The 13,451-nt window shown below is 41.9% G+C and overlaps 1 protein-coding gene across 1 annotated transcript in view; it reads right to left on the reverse strand.

The window, feature by feature from the left end:
* The window catches only part of thoc2 (THO complex 2), a 168,705-nt gene that overhangs the window by 82,972 nt on the left and 72,282 nt on the right, over window positions 1-13,451 (reverse strand). The window contains 2 exon segments of the mRNA XM_034178684.1: window positions 419-520; window positions 9,446-9,576. Coding sequence (XP_034034575.1) covers window positions 419-520; window positions 9,446-9,576 — 233 coding nt within the window.

A 13,451-nucleotide genomic window follows, 5' to 3' on the forward strand; every position in this document is an offset into this window, starting at 1 on the left:
TTGCAGGCATCCATTTCAAAATGAGCAAATATTTGCACAAAAACAATAATGTTTATCAGTTCGAACATTAAATATCTTTTCTTTATGGTGTAGTCAATTGAATGTAGGTTGAAGAGGATTTGCAAATCATTGTATTCTGTTTTTATTTTGCATTTTACACAACATCCCAACTTCACTGGAATTGGGGTTGTAATATGCAGTATAAAATATGGAAATGTTTTATTTTAAAAAATCAATTAATTTCTGCAAAGAACCAATTGCCAATAGCCTTCTTTGTGGTGAGAAACATCACTGGAAGTTGGTTTGTTGATTGCACAGACTTTTGGGAAACTTTGTGTGAAAGGTTCAGATGCATTTAGAAATGGGGGTGCTTTAAGTGCAAAATAATGGAAACGGTGACAATAGAAAAGTGACTTACTTCATGATGTATTTTGCCCTTTCCACAGTATGAGCTTTGACTTTAACCAAAAGTGGGTGACTGGAGTAGGTCTCATTTTTCCACTGACCATATAACCGGTACCTGAGGGCACATAAAAACAGAAGAAACAAGTGGACATGTGAAGGAATGCCTTCTTAACAGCATGTTTCAAAGCAGTTATGTGTGACTGTATAAGATGAATTGCTACTATTAAGGCTGGCATTCAAGAAAATAAGATCAAATGCTGTGGGGTTTTTTTTTTGTCATATTTACAACAAGCAATGTCAAAAAAAAAAAAAACATTAAGCTTTTCTCACATTGGCAATAAAAACTATGTGATAACCTTTTCTGTGTAATGCATGTGGATCCCAATGTTACTGCAATATTCTCACAGGCAGTTAATCACTGATAGTGCAGCAGTTTTACAGAAATTCCTTGGTTAACAACTTAAATAAATGGTACAGACTGGAGAAAAAAAAAGAAAAAAAAAATATATACATATATACACATATATACACACATATATATATATACACACATATATACAGATATATACACACACACATATATATATATATATATATATATATATATATACATATATACTCGTACATATGTATATACGTATATACATATCACCCCAATAGAGCGCTTCGCTCTCAGACTGCAGGCTTACTTGTAGTTCCTAGGGTTTGTAAGAGTAGAATGGGAGGCAGAGCCTTCAGCTTTCAGGCTCCTCTCCTGTGGAACCAGCTCCCAATTCGGATCAGGGAGACAGACACCCTCTCTACTTTTAAGATTAGGCTTAAAACTTTCCTTTTTGCTAAAGCTTATAGTTAGGGCTGGATCAGGTGACCCTGAACCATCCCTTAGTTATGCTGCTATAGACTTAGACTGCTGGGGGGTTCCCATAATGCACTGAGTGTTTCTTTCTCTTTTTGCTCTGTATGCACCACTCTGCATTTAATCATTAGTGATTGATCTCTGCTCCCCTCCACATCATGTCTTTTTCCTGGTTCTCTCCCTCAGCCCCAACCAGTCCCAGCAGAAGACTGCCCCTCCCTGAGCCTGGTTCTGCTGGAGGTTTCTTCCTGTTAAAAGGGAGTTTTAACCAAGTGCTTGCTCACAGGGGGTCGTTTTGACCTTTGGGGTTTTTACGTAATTATTGTATGGCCTTGCCTTACAATATAAAGTGCCTTGGAGCAACTGTTTGTTGTGATTTGGCGCTATATAAATAAAATTGAATTGAATATATACATACATACATACAACCCCTGGCAAAAATTATGGAATCACCAGCCTCTGAGGATGTTCATTCAGTTGTTTAATTTTGTAGAAAAAAAGCAGATCACAGACATGACACAAAACTAAAGTAATATCAAATGGTAACTTTCTGGCTTTAAGAAACACTATAAGAAATCAAGAAAAAAGATTGTGGCAGTCAGTAACGGTTACTTTTTTAGACCAAGCAGAGGAAAAAAATACGGAATCACTCAATTCTGAGGAAAAAATTATGGAATCACCCTGTAAATTTTCATCCCCAAAACTAACACCTGCATCATATCAGATCTGCTCGTTAGTCTGCATCTAAAAAGGAGTGAACACACCTTGGAGAGCTGTTGCACCACGTGGACTGACATGAATCATGGCTCCAACACGAGAGATGTCAATTGAAACAAAGGAGAGGATTATCAAACTCTTAAAAGAGAGTAAATCATCATGCAATGTTGCAAAAGATGTTGGTTATTCACAGTCAGCTGTGTCTAATCTCTGGACCAAATACAAACAACATGGGAAGGTTGTTAAAGGCAAACATACTGGTAGACCAAGGAAGACATCAAAGCGTCAAGACAGAAAACTTAAAACAATATGTCTCAAAAATCGAAAAATGCACAACAAAACAAATGAGGAACGAATGGGAGGAAACTGGAGTCAACGTCTGTGACCGAACTGTAAGAAACCGCCTAAAGGAAATGGGATTTACATACAGAAAAGCTAAACGAAAGCCATCATTAACACCTAAACAGAAAAAAAACAAGGTTACAATGGGCTAAGGAAAAGCATTCGTGGACTGTGGATGACTGGATGAAAGTCATTCAGTGATGAATCTCGAATCTGCATTGGCAAGGTGATGATGCTGGAACTTTTGTTTGGTGCCGTTCCAATGAGATTTATAAAATTGACTGCCTGAAGAGAACATGTACTTGGGCGATGGCTGTCATTATATCATCAATAAATGCACAAGTTTACGTTGATATTTTGGACAATTGAAAGGATGTTTGGGGATGTTTCAAGATGATGAGTTTTGTGTCATGTCTGTGATCTGCTTTTTTTCTACAATATTAAACAACTGAATGAACATCCTCAGAGGCCGGTGATTCCATAATTTTTGCCAGGGGTTGTATATATTAAAATTAAGTTCATTCAAATGATTTGTATTTTGCAAGATGTGCAGTCAAACAGTAAGGACTATTCATGTTTCCCATGAATTGAGATTGGCTTTTCCTGAAGGCACCATTTCTGATCAAACAGATTGCGCTGCTAGTTGGGGAAGCTGCTGGAACATTGCAAATCGTCTCATCCTTAGATGCATCACATATCAGCCACTTGAACAGTTGCTTTTATTCAATCAAAAATTTTCCTTTTCTTTTTGTTTTTTAATAGTCTGACTTTAGCGTTTCTGACCCAAGTTGCGTAATAAAGTTAGCTGTTTGGCTATGCTCAGCAAACCTATACTTGAGTAGACCTGATATATTAGTATCTATTAGCGAGCCAGCAACAAGCACAGTACTCACACAGAACTGTGTGAGTAATATAACATTCCCATGCAGTTCCCTGTTTTTGTGTATTTTGAATGAAAAGATGTGAAGGACTGGGCTGTTTTCGGAACCATGAGATGAAGGAGGAACTGTAAATGCCGCATTTCTGAAGGTTTGCAGCATGGTACCCACAGTGGTCCAAGAACAGTGTTTTCCGGCGGCTTTTTTGTTTGTTCGTTAGTTTAAGATGCCCTGATACTTATATGCTGGTAAAACCTGTATACCAAAAATCATGGACTCATTAGTAATAATGATTATAATAAAATATTTGTATAGGACTTTTCCAGGAATGAAAGCACTAAACAAAAACACCAGCAATTAAAAATAAATAAATGTCAATAATATAAAACACACACTACAACAATCTACAAACACCCCAAATTAAAGACCTGATAATACAGAAAAAAAGGTATGACATATATACAGGTTTTTTTTTTTCTCCATTCTCCCTCTTTTAGAAACTTTTTTGACAGGTATGGTTTGTAAAATATAATCAAGAGTAATTTGAAGAACTTGGCATAACAGACTGCGTAAACGTCAATACGCATATATGCAGGGCTGTGAAATGAAAACGGTTAAATCCACGGAAAATTTGCAGGGGTTCAAGCCGGGGTCTCCGGCCCACGGGGCCCCAGAGACCAAATACATTTTTTTATCTAATGATACATTTTCAGCATTTCCTGGAAAAAAAAAATCTCAAAAGAAGTGCATATTTAAATGATCCAAGACTCAACCTTTCATTTGAACTGTCAATGATAATGTTGAAATTTCTTTTTAATTGTAAACCAAATTATACATGAACTCAGAACAATTAAACTACATGAAATTCATATAGACTGAAAAGACTGTCAAAGCATTTCAAAAACCACAACTAAAGCTTGTAGAATATTTTGAAAATCAAGGTAAAATATCAATAACACACATTACAGTAAAAAAGTCACATATTGTGTAAATTCCTGTAAATCCACAGCGTATTTTTTTCCCCATGAAAAAAGTCTACATTAATAAAAGCTCATTTACATTCTTGAGTAAATTCATGTAAATCCATTCAAAGCCACAATGTCTTTTTTTCCAATTAAAGAAAGTCTAGATTATTAATAAAAAAAAGATAAGACATAATCTTATCTAAAACCCTGTTTGAACAGCACAATGTTTATTTTCCAGGGACAGAAGAATTCTTACGGTGTTTCTTGATGGCACAGTTCGCCTTTCCCATTTATCTTTCAACTTGCAAGTTTTTTAGTGAAACTGTTGTGAATGTTAGCTTAGTACCTTACTCTTGTATTAATCTTAGGATTGATTTACTTGGAGTTTTTTTTTTTTTTTTTTTTTTTACTGTTACTGTTCCTATATGTCCACTGGTTAGCTTGTGCTTGCTTGGCTATACTCGAATTTCTTAGTGCACAAAGTACAATACTTTACCTACTTTACACCATCCGTAAATCCTGCGTGATGTTGGAAGATAGGGTGGCTCTCTTAAAGAGCCGTGTCCGTAAGTTAGAGCAGCTTCTTAGCTCAGTGGAGTTAGACGTTACGGGCACTCCAGATGAGGTTAGTGTTGGGCCGGCTAGTTAGCCCATTAGAATCAGCCTAGAAACGTCGGCTGTGGAGGATGGCTTTCAGACTGTGGCTAGGCGGAGGAAGCCCTGTAGGGCTTGGTGCCCGGATGTGGCACCCAGATCACACTTGCCAGTGTGAACTGTGAATCGGTTTTCCCCCTTGGAATTGCCTGATATGAATTCTCTGAGCCCATGAGTGACTTCCACTCCTGTCTCCAGGCCGAAACACCATACTTTAGTGATAGGGGATTCTATCACTCGCAAAGTCAGGTTACAGACACCACCTGACATTAAATGTATTTGTGGGGCCAGAGTTCCCAACATTGGATCCCATCTTAGGGTGCTGACGCCGCAGAAAGGAAGACAGACTAAGGAACATGACATGAGATATACAGTGGTCCCTCTCTATAACACAGTTCGCCGTTCGCCTCAGTTTCGCGGGTTTTTTTTTAGTCCAATTTTGCATGCTTTTTTTTTTTTTTTTTTTTACAGTGCATTGTGTTCTGCGTCCTCATCAAGCAGGCCAGCAGAGCACACGCATTGTGTTCTGCGTGTCTGTTTATAAGAATCTTTTCGCCCAGAAGAAAAAAGAGCGCCAACAACTACCCATAACTGTGTTCTTTACTCGGAAAAAGACACCTGCACCGAGGTGTGACTCAGTGGAAAAAGGCGCAACAGTGGCGCAGCGCCATGACAAAGACGCATGGTCAGAGGAACTGTGAAATACTGGTCAGTCACTATTAATAATTTCTTATGTGTCCAACCTCGTCGGTTGATCATTAAAATTAAATTCGTTAGTTCTAAAAGCCATCATAATTATTTATAGGAAAACGTTCCATTTTTATTTCTCAAACAAATGTTTGGGCCTGAAAACAGGTTGGTCTTATTTTCCTACTAAGGTTTGAACTTTGAGAGTGTTTACACACGAGAGAAAAGTGAGAAAATGTTAATGCCTGTTTGAGAAAAGTGTATAAAGTGTGTAGTGAGGGGTTTTACAGCCTTAAAACATCTATAATAATTGCAAAAAATAAAGCTGACTACTTCACAGATTTTGCCTATTGCGGGCTAATTTTAGAACAGAACTCCCGCGATAAACGAGGGACCACTGTAGTCACATAGTTATTCACGTCGGCACCAATGATGTCAGGATGAAGCACTCAGAGGCCACAAAAATGGACATAGAGAGGACTTGTGACCTTGCCACAAAGATGTATCGGCATCGATTAATAGTCTCTGGTCTCCTCCCCTCCCAGAGTACTGATGAGGCGTTTAGCAGGCTGACATCATTAAATAGGTGGCTGGCGCAATTTTGTAGACAGCAATGCTTTAGCTTTATTGATAACTGGTCTATGTTCTGGGGCCGCAGTGCCTTGCTGATGCCGGATGGCCTCCACCCTACTGGGGAAGGCGCCGCCATCTTGTCTGCGAACATAGATAGAGCTCTACAGGGAGGGTAACATTAGGAATTTACAGCAGTCCATATGCTACTCTGGAACCACCCCTAAATCCAAACACTTCAACTATCAACCCCACTGAGGTCCTTAGTCTGGGTCTCATTAACATAAGATCACTGTCCTCAAAATCATTGTTGATTAATGATCTAATTGTTGATCATCACTTAGATATTATTGGGTTATGTGAAATCTGTCTTAAACCTACAGCTGTCAGAATAAAAATCAGCCATATTACTTTGTCACTGTATATAAGCCTCCTGGCCCATATTCTGAATTCTTAGATGAATTTGGTGCGTTCATCTCTAACTTGTCAACTAGTGCAGATAAAATTCTGATCATTGGTGACTTTAACGTTCATATAAATAAGTCTTCTGATCCCCTCTGCAAATTATTTATGGAAATTGTGGTGCATTAGGATTTCGGCAATGCATTCGGGACTTCAACGCACATTACTGGAAATACCCTAGATCTGGTTCTCACATGTGGTATTACTGTCACGAATATTGACTTTTTTTTCTTCAAGATGGTGCTGCCAATGCAGCTGCCTGTACTTCAGCTCCCCTCTTTTCCTACTTCGCTATTTTTAATACTTTTTAATAGTGCTCATTTGTCTTTATTTGCAGTGGGTGGTACCCTGTGCAAGTATGGAAACACCGCACGCCAAGGAACCGGCCCACTACAGACCAGTTGCCCTGACCCCCCACCTCATGAAGACCATGGAACGGCTCGTCCTGTCTCACCTCCGCACAGGGGCCCCCCAGGGCACCGTCCTCTCGCCTTTCCTCTTCACCCTCTACACCTTGGACTTCACCTACAACACAGACAGCTGCCACCTCCAGAAGAACTCTGATGACTCCGCCACTGTGGGTCGTGTGTCTGAGGGAAACGTACTAGAGTACCGGTCGGTCATCACAGACTTCGTGGACTGGTGTGAGTGCAACCACTTGTGTCTCAACACCAGTAAGACGAAGGAGATGGTGATCAACTTCAGGAGGAAACCACCACCTCACCCATCGGTGAACATCCAGGGGGAGGACATAAAGACTGTGGACAGTTTCAAACACCTGGGTGTTCACCTCAACAGCACACTGGACTGGACTCACAACACCGACGCCCTGTACAAAAAAGGCCAGAGTTGCCTCCACCTCCTGAGGAGACTGAGATCCTTTGGGGTGAGCAGGCCTCTGCTTAAGACTTTCTATGACTCTGTTGTAGCCTCAGCTCTCCTCTATGCTGTCGTCTGTTGGGCCCCGGGCAACACAGAGCGGGAGAGAAAGAGACTGAACAAGCTGGTCAGGAAGTCCAGCTCTGTCCTGGGCTGTCCTCTGGTGTCTCTGGAGGAGGTGGCTGAGAGGAGGGTGTTAACCAAGTTCAAATCCATCATGGACAACTCCTCTCACCCTCTGCACCGGACTGTAGTGGAGCTGACCAGCTCGTTCAGTGACAGACTGAGGCACACTTAGTGCAAGAAGGAACGATACCGCAGGTCGTTCCTCCCTGCTGCTGTCAGGATGTACAATAACACTGTAAATAACCACATGTAATAATGTATCCACAAATCACGTGCAATATTAATATGTCCACAAATCATGTGCAATAACAACTCGTTTACAAATCCCTGCACTAATGTCACCTTACTACACCTAAACTCCATTTCTCATATTGTAAAGAAGATGCTCCTATCTCCTATCTCCTTTTTAATTCCAATCATGTTTATATTATATATATATATATATATATATATATATATATATACAAATGTGGGTGTGTATGTATGTCATGGGTTAAAGCAATAAATTTTCATCTGACTGAAATTTTTTCCTGGCAAAAATCAATGCCAGCAATTCCCTAAAATGTGGCGTAGTGGGGGCACACACACTCTTTTTTTCCTCAACAGATACAATAAACACATTATACAGTATACAAATCTATTCTAAATAGCTTCTAAGGAGAGACAGACAAAGCATAAAAAGAATGCAAAAGTTGAACTTAAGGTACATAAAAAGGTGGTTAGGGTGTAGTCTTGATTCTGGGGGGTCTGGGGGTGCCCCTCCAGAACATTTTTTTTTTTAAAGACCAAGTCAATTTGTGTAGTCTGGTGAATTTTAACAGGTATGAAGCCCTCTGAAACAAAGAAAACTCACTTCAAACTATGGGGAGTCTGGGTGATCTCCCCCAGAAATTTTTTAAAAGAGCAAGTCAAATTTTGTATATTCTGGTGAATTTCAATGAGTATGAAGCCCTCTGAAACAAAGAAAACTCATTTCAAAGTGTGAAGTAAATCACAGTATTGATTATGGGGGTTTTGGGGGATCTCCCCCAGAAGTTTTTTTAAAGAGCAAGTCAAATTTTGTATATTCTAGTGAATTTTAATGGGTATGAAGCCTACTGAAACAAAGAAAACTCACTTCAAACTGTCAAGTAAAAATTCTTTGTCTTCTGTAGTATTTTGATTTGTTCTAATTCGGTGAATGCACCAAATCGGTGCCGTCACTGGCTGTACAGTCAATAAAACACAAAATTAGGACCTAAAGCAACTGACAATGTTCTTCTGCTGTGCACAAAGTAACAATGTCACCAGTTTTGAAAACACATGCACACTGAGAAACTCAAAACTGGCGTATTCACATTTATTCGGTAAAATGCTCACACTTGTAAAACTAACAATTATTTTAATAATTGATTAACCTTTTTTTTTGTTGTTTTTTTTTTTTTAACTAACGTGAGTTTTGCCATTATTTCTTGAAGTGAGTTATTATTAAAAGGCCTTTGTCCACATGCTACGTTTAGCTTAAGCGTCTTGCAGGAGCCACACAGTGTCGCCGCAGCAACCAACCAGTCCCGATATATGACAACTACTGTAACAGCTACGCTTTGAGTGCCATTTTTCCTCTGCGAAGTTCCGCAGATCCGAGGAGACAGTTTTGTATCTGTAACACACAGATCAGCGTCCGCGGACTGATAAAACTTGCACGATGATGTAAAATAAAGGAAACGGTATGCGATAGCCATTTTTAAAACTCAGTGACGATCACAATTACACAGTACACCGCGTACACCCCCATGATGAAATCTGCAGAATTCATCGGATCCGCTAAGTTTTCCACAGCTCTGTGTATGTTATGCTGGGACTGCCTGATGATTTACTTACAGTTCCATGTCAAACAGAGTCACTGAGAGTAATGTGTATCTCACCTGTGCTGGTAGGGGAAGAGTTTGAAGAGACCCCACAGTTCTTCAGACATGCAAGCATTGCACTCCATCAGAGAGAGAGAAGGAAGTAGCACCTGGTCTGCAATGCTCAGGAAACAACTCAACAGTGTGTCCTGCAACAAGCATTGGATTATCAACATGAAAAGCGACCATTACACTCAAATAACTATTGAGAGAAATAAGTGATGGCAGGCCCTTTCTAACATGCATTCTAGTCACAAAATATTCCTGATTTTGAACTGGAAGAATGTTAGGTGTGACAGCAAGCATTAAATGAAATGCAGGAGAGGTTGCCATGAATATTGTTCCAGTTTGATGCTGGTGACATTCTCAGTAAGGAACAGGTGACTTGGTAGAAGACACAAAGCATAAGTGACAACAATTGCTGTTTTGAACGTGTGTCATTCTTGACTGCTAAATCCTATACAGACTCCATGCCATTTACAGGTACAGAACAGAGCAACAGAGAAAAGATAAGCAACTCCTGCTCTTTGTGCTTGAATAGCAACCTAATGTGACTTTTCTCTTACATAAGTGCAAAGATTTTCCACAGGAAAGAAAACTGTCACACACTGAAAAGAATTGTTCTATTTCATTCCTCCTGACCTCCAGAGGGCGGTGCTTTAGCACCTGGATAACTACATGTGCGCAAGCACAGAGAGGTCGAGAATATATACCAACAAAGTCACGCCACTGGATGTGACCTGGGTGACGTCACTGGTTGTCGTTATATGCCAGACACACCCAGCGCTCGCTTCTTTTCTACATTCTCGCATTCTGAAGAGGTTGAGAACACATTTAGCTGCGACTGCCGCTCTCGCTTGTAGCCTCGCAACCCACCTTCGGTTGGAGCTACGTGCACTACACACGTTTTGTATTCTTTGACTGACGCCTGTCGTGAGTACATCTTCCTCGCCGGGTGCGCGCCTTTGCCGCTGCCCTGCTGGGTATTTTCCTCTGTGCACAGTTGAAGTCGTTAGCTGCTAGCCGCTAACCGTTTAGCTGTGTTGTTTCAACGAAAACTGGCTACTTGTTTAGTTGTGTCGCTAACCCCATTTACTATGTGGTAGTGTGTGTATCAGAACCAGTATAATGTACTGTGTTGAGCTTGCTGTGAGTGTTTTCCACTCCAAGTACTTTTGTCTGCGCTGCCGCCATTTTGCTAAGTTCAACAGCTCAACTAGCAGCTCGTGTTGTCGTTCCTGTAAGTGACTTAGCACTTGGACTGTGAGTATTTCGGCTGTGTGCATCGTGTTATTACTGTGGCTGTGAGTGCTTCACGCTCCGTGCCTTGTATCAGCCTTTACGCTGCGAGTGCTTCATGCTCCGTGCCTCGTGTCAAGTCTACAGCTGTGAGTGCTTCATGCTCCGTGCCTCGTGTCAAGTCTACAGCTGTGAGTGCTTCATGCTCCGTGCCTCGTGTTACGACTGTGAGCAATTCACGCTCCGTGCCTTGTGTTATCATTACGCAGCAAGTGATTCACGCTCCGTGCCTTGTGTTAGCATTACGCTTCGAGTGACTCACGCTCCGTGCCTTGTTACGACTGTGGTTGTGAGTGATTCACGCTCTGTGCCTTGTATTAGCATTACGCTGCGAGTGGTTTACGCTCCGTGCCTTGTGTTACTATTTACACTGCGTGTGATTTAGGTCCCATTTAGCCCTTGCCCTCTCAAAGTCTTTGAGGGAGGCAGAGGTTGATGATGCTACTCAAAGTCTTAGTGATGCCTCACTCCAAACGTTTGCTTATATGTCCAGAGAGCTTGGCAGAGTGATGTCAACCCTTACCATCACGAGACGTCAGGTGTGGCTTGCGCAGTCCCCACTGTCCGAATCCTGCAGAGGTACACTCCGTTCACTGCCGGTTCTTTAAGGCCAAGTATTTGGACCTGCGGCCCAACAAACTTTGGAGCGTGCTGTTGAGGCTAGTAAATCTCGGCAACAGTTTGTTGACCTACTGTCGTCAGACGGGCTACAGCTTTTCACTCTACATCCAGGCTCCCGCCTACTCCCAGAGCTGCACGTGCCTTTGCAGTTGAGGGCCAGCTCTCTCAACGGCCTGCCTTTCGGGAGCCTACGGGTAGACCCCCGAGAACTTAACGGTTTCTCAGAGCGTCAAGTAATCGCGCCCAGAGGTCCTCAGGGATGCGAGGCAGAGGTGGTCGGGTCTGACTGCCAATGTTTGGCCCCCAGCCGTTTTTCTCTAAATCATCTCAGCCACTGGGAGGCTCAAGGTCAAGACCCATGGGTCATTTCAACTTTGTTCGAGGGTTACAGAATTCAGTTCAGATGTCGTCCACCAAAGTTCAATTTGGTGAGGATGACTTGTTTCCGACTCGGTGCAGTCTGGCGCCCTACAACGGGAGATTTTGGAACTCCCGGAGAAGGGGGCCATAGAGTCAGTTCACAGTTCAGACCAGCTCAGGGGGTTCTATTCAATTTACTTCCTTGTTCCAAAGAAGGATGGTGGCTTTCGTCCTATCCTCGATCTCCGACGTCTGAATCGTTATATCAAAGTGATGCAGTTTCACATGCTGGAAGCGGTGGGGCGAGAACCAAAAGTTAGACCCGGAGCGTTGCCCTGTGCCTATTCTCCTCAAATATTTACAAGAACTGCTGGAGAAAGGACTTTCTGTGGCCTAATCCGTACTTTTTACCAAAGAGAATTTCAACCTTTCATGTTAACCAGCCAGTTTCCTTGGCTGTGTATGCCCTGCATTCTGATCCAGGATTATCTGTTTCAGGTTCCCTGTGTCCTGTCCAAATGTTGAAGCAGTACATTAGTGCGACTGCCAGGATCCGGAAAACGGATGCCCTGTTTGTGTGTTACGTTGATCACAAAAGAGGCTGTGCTGTCTCAAAGCAGCGACTCTAGCATTGGGTCGTGGATGCCATTTTACAAGTATACAGGTCCAGAGGTCTTCAGTATCCTAAGGCTACGTGCCATTCCACCAGAGGGGTGTCCACCTCCTGGGCTGCACTGAGAGGTGTCCCTTTGAGTGATATTTGTGCTGCTGCTACGTGGGCTTCATCCTGTACCTTCGCCCGCTATTACAGACTGAATGTGGCTGCTCTTCCTGCGGTGACTTCAGCGGTGTTGTCTGCCACCACTCCCCACTGCTGATGCGAGGTGAGTGTGACTCTTCGTGACCTTATTGGTATTAAGTCATCCAGGTGCTAAAGTACCGCCCTCTGGCGGTCAGGAGGAATGAAATCGAATGAGAGTTACGAATGTAACTACAGTTCTATGAATTCCGGATGACCGCCAGAGTTGCTTGTCACTCAGAGTCTTGCAAGTTCATTCCAAAAAGAAGCGAGTGTTGGGTGAGTCTGCGCACATGTAGTTATCCAGGTGCTAAAGCACCGCCCTCTGGCGGTCATCCGGAATTCATAGAAGCGTAGTTACATTTGTAACTCTCATTCTCTGCTCTCAGGTAGTTTTCTAACATCCAGCCAGGCTGTTTGTGCTGAACTGCCTGCTTTCCCCTCCCATGCCAGCAGAGAGCCAAGCAGAACAGCGCTGCAGCTGAGAGAGAGCAGCATCTCACAGTAAAAAAACAAAAACAAAAAACAACAACAACAAAAAAACTTGTCAGTCTTCCAATAAAAAGTGCTCCTTCTGCTTGCATAGTTACAGAAATTCATCTATAGGCTTTATTTTACATTTGAAAGTCTTCACGTTTCCAAAGTTTGCTAAAATATGGTGTGAGAGTGAAGAGTCTCTCCTTCCCTCACAGAGAGGAGCCAGTGTGTGTGTGTGTGAGTGTGAGTGAGTGAGAGAGAAAGTGTGAACAGCAGACCCTTCACGCTGCAAAAAAGCAGCAAAGCAATTTTAATCAACCTTCATCTTCACCACACAGCTTCAGTGAAACAGTAAAGTGTGAAAAACTGATTCAGAAATTTTTTCATCCATGGTTTCATCATTAAAAGAACATATTTATTCCTTTACTTCTTCCGGAATTACTTTTTTATTTTCTTTTTATTTTTGTT

This window comes from Thalassophryne amazonica, chromosome 9, assembly GCF_902500255.1.
Source record: "Thalassophryne amazonica chromosome 9, fThaAma1.1, whole genome shotgun sequence".
In the NCBI taxonomy this organism is placed as follows: Eukaryota; Metazoa; Chordata; class Actinopteri; order Batrachoidiformes; family Batrachoididae; genus Thalassophryne; species Thalassophryne amazonica.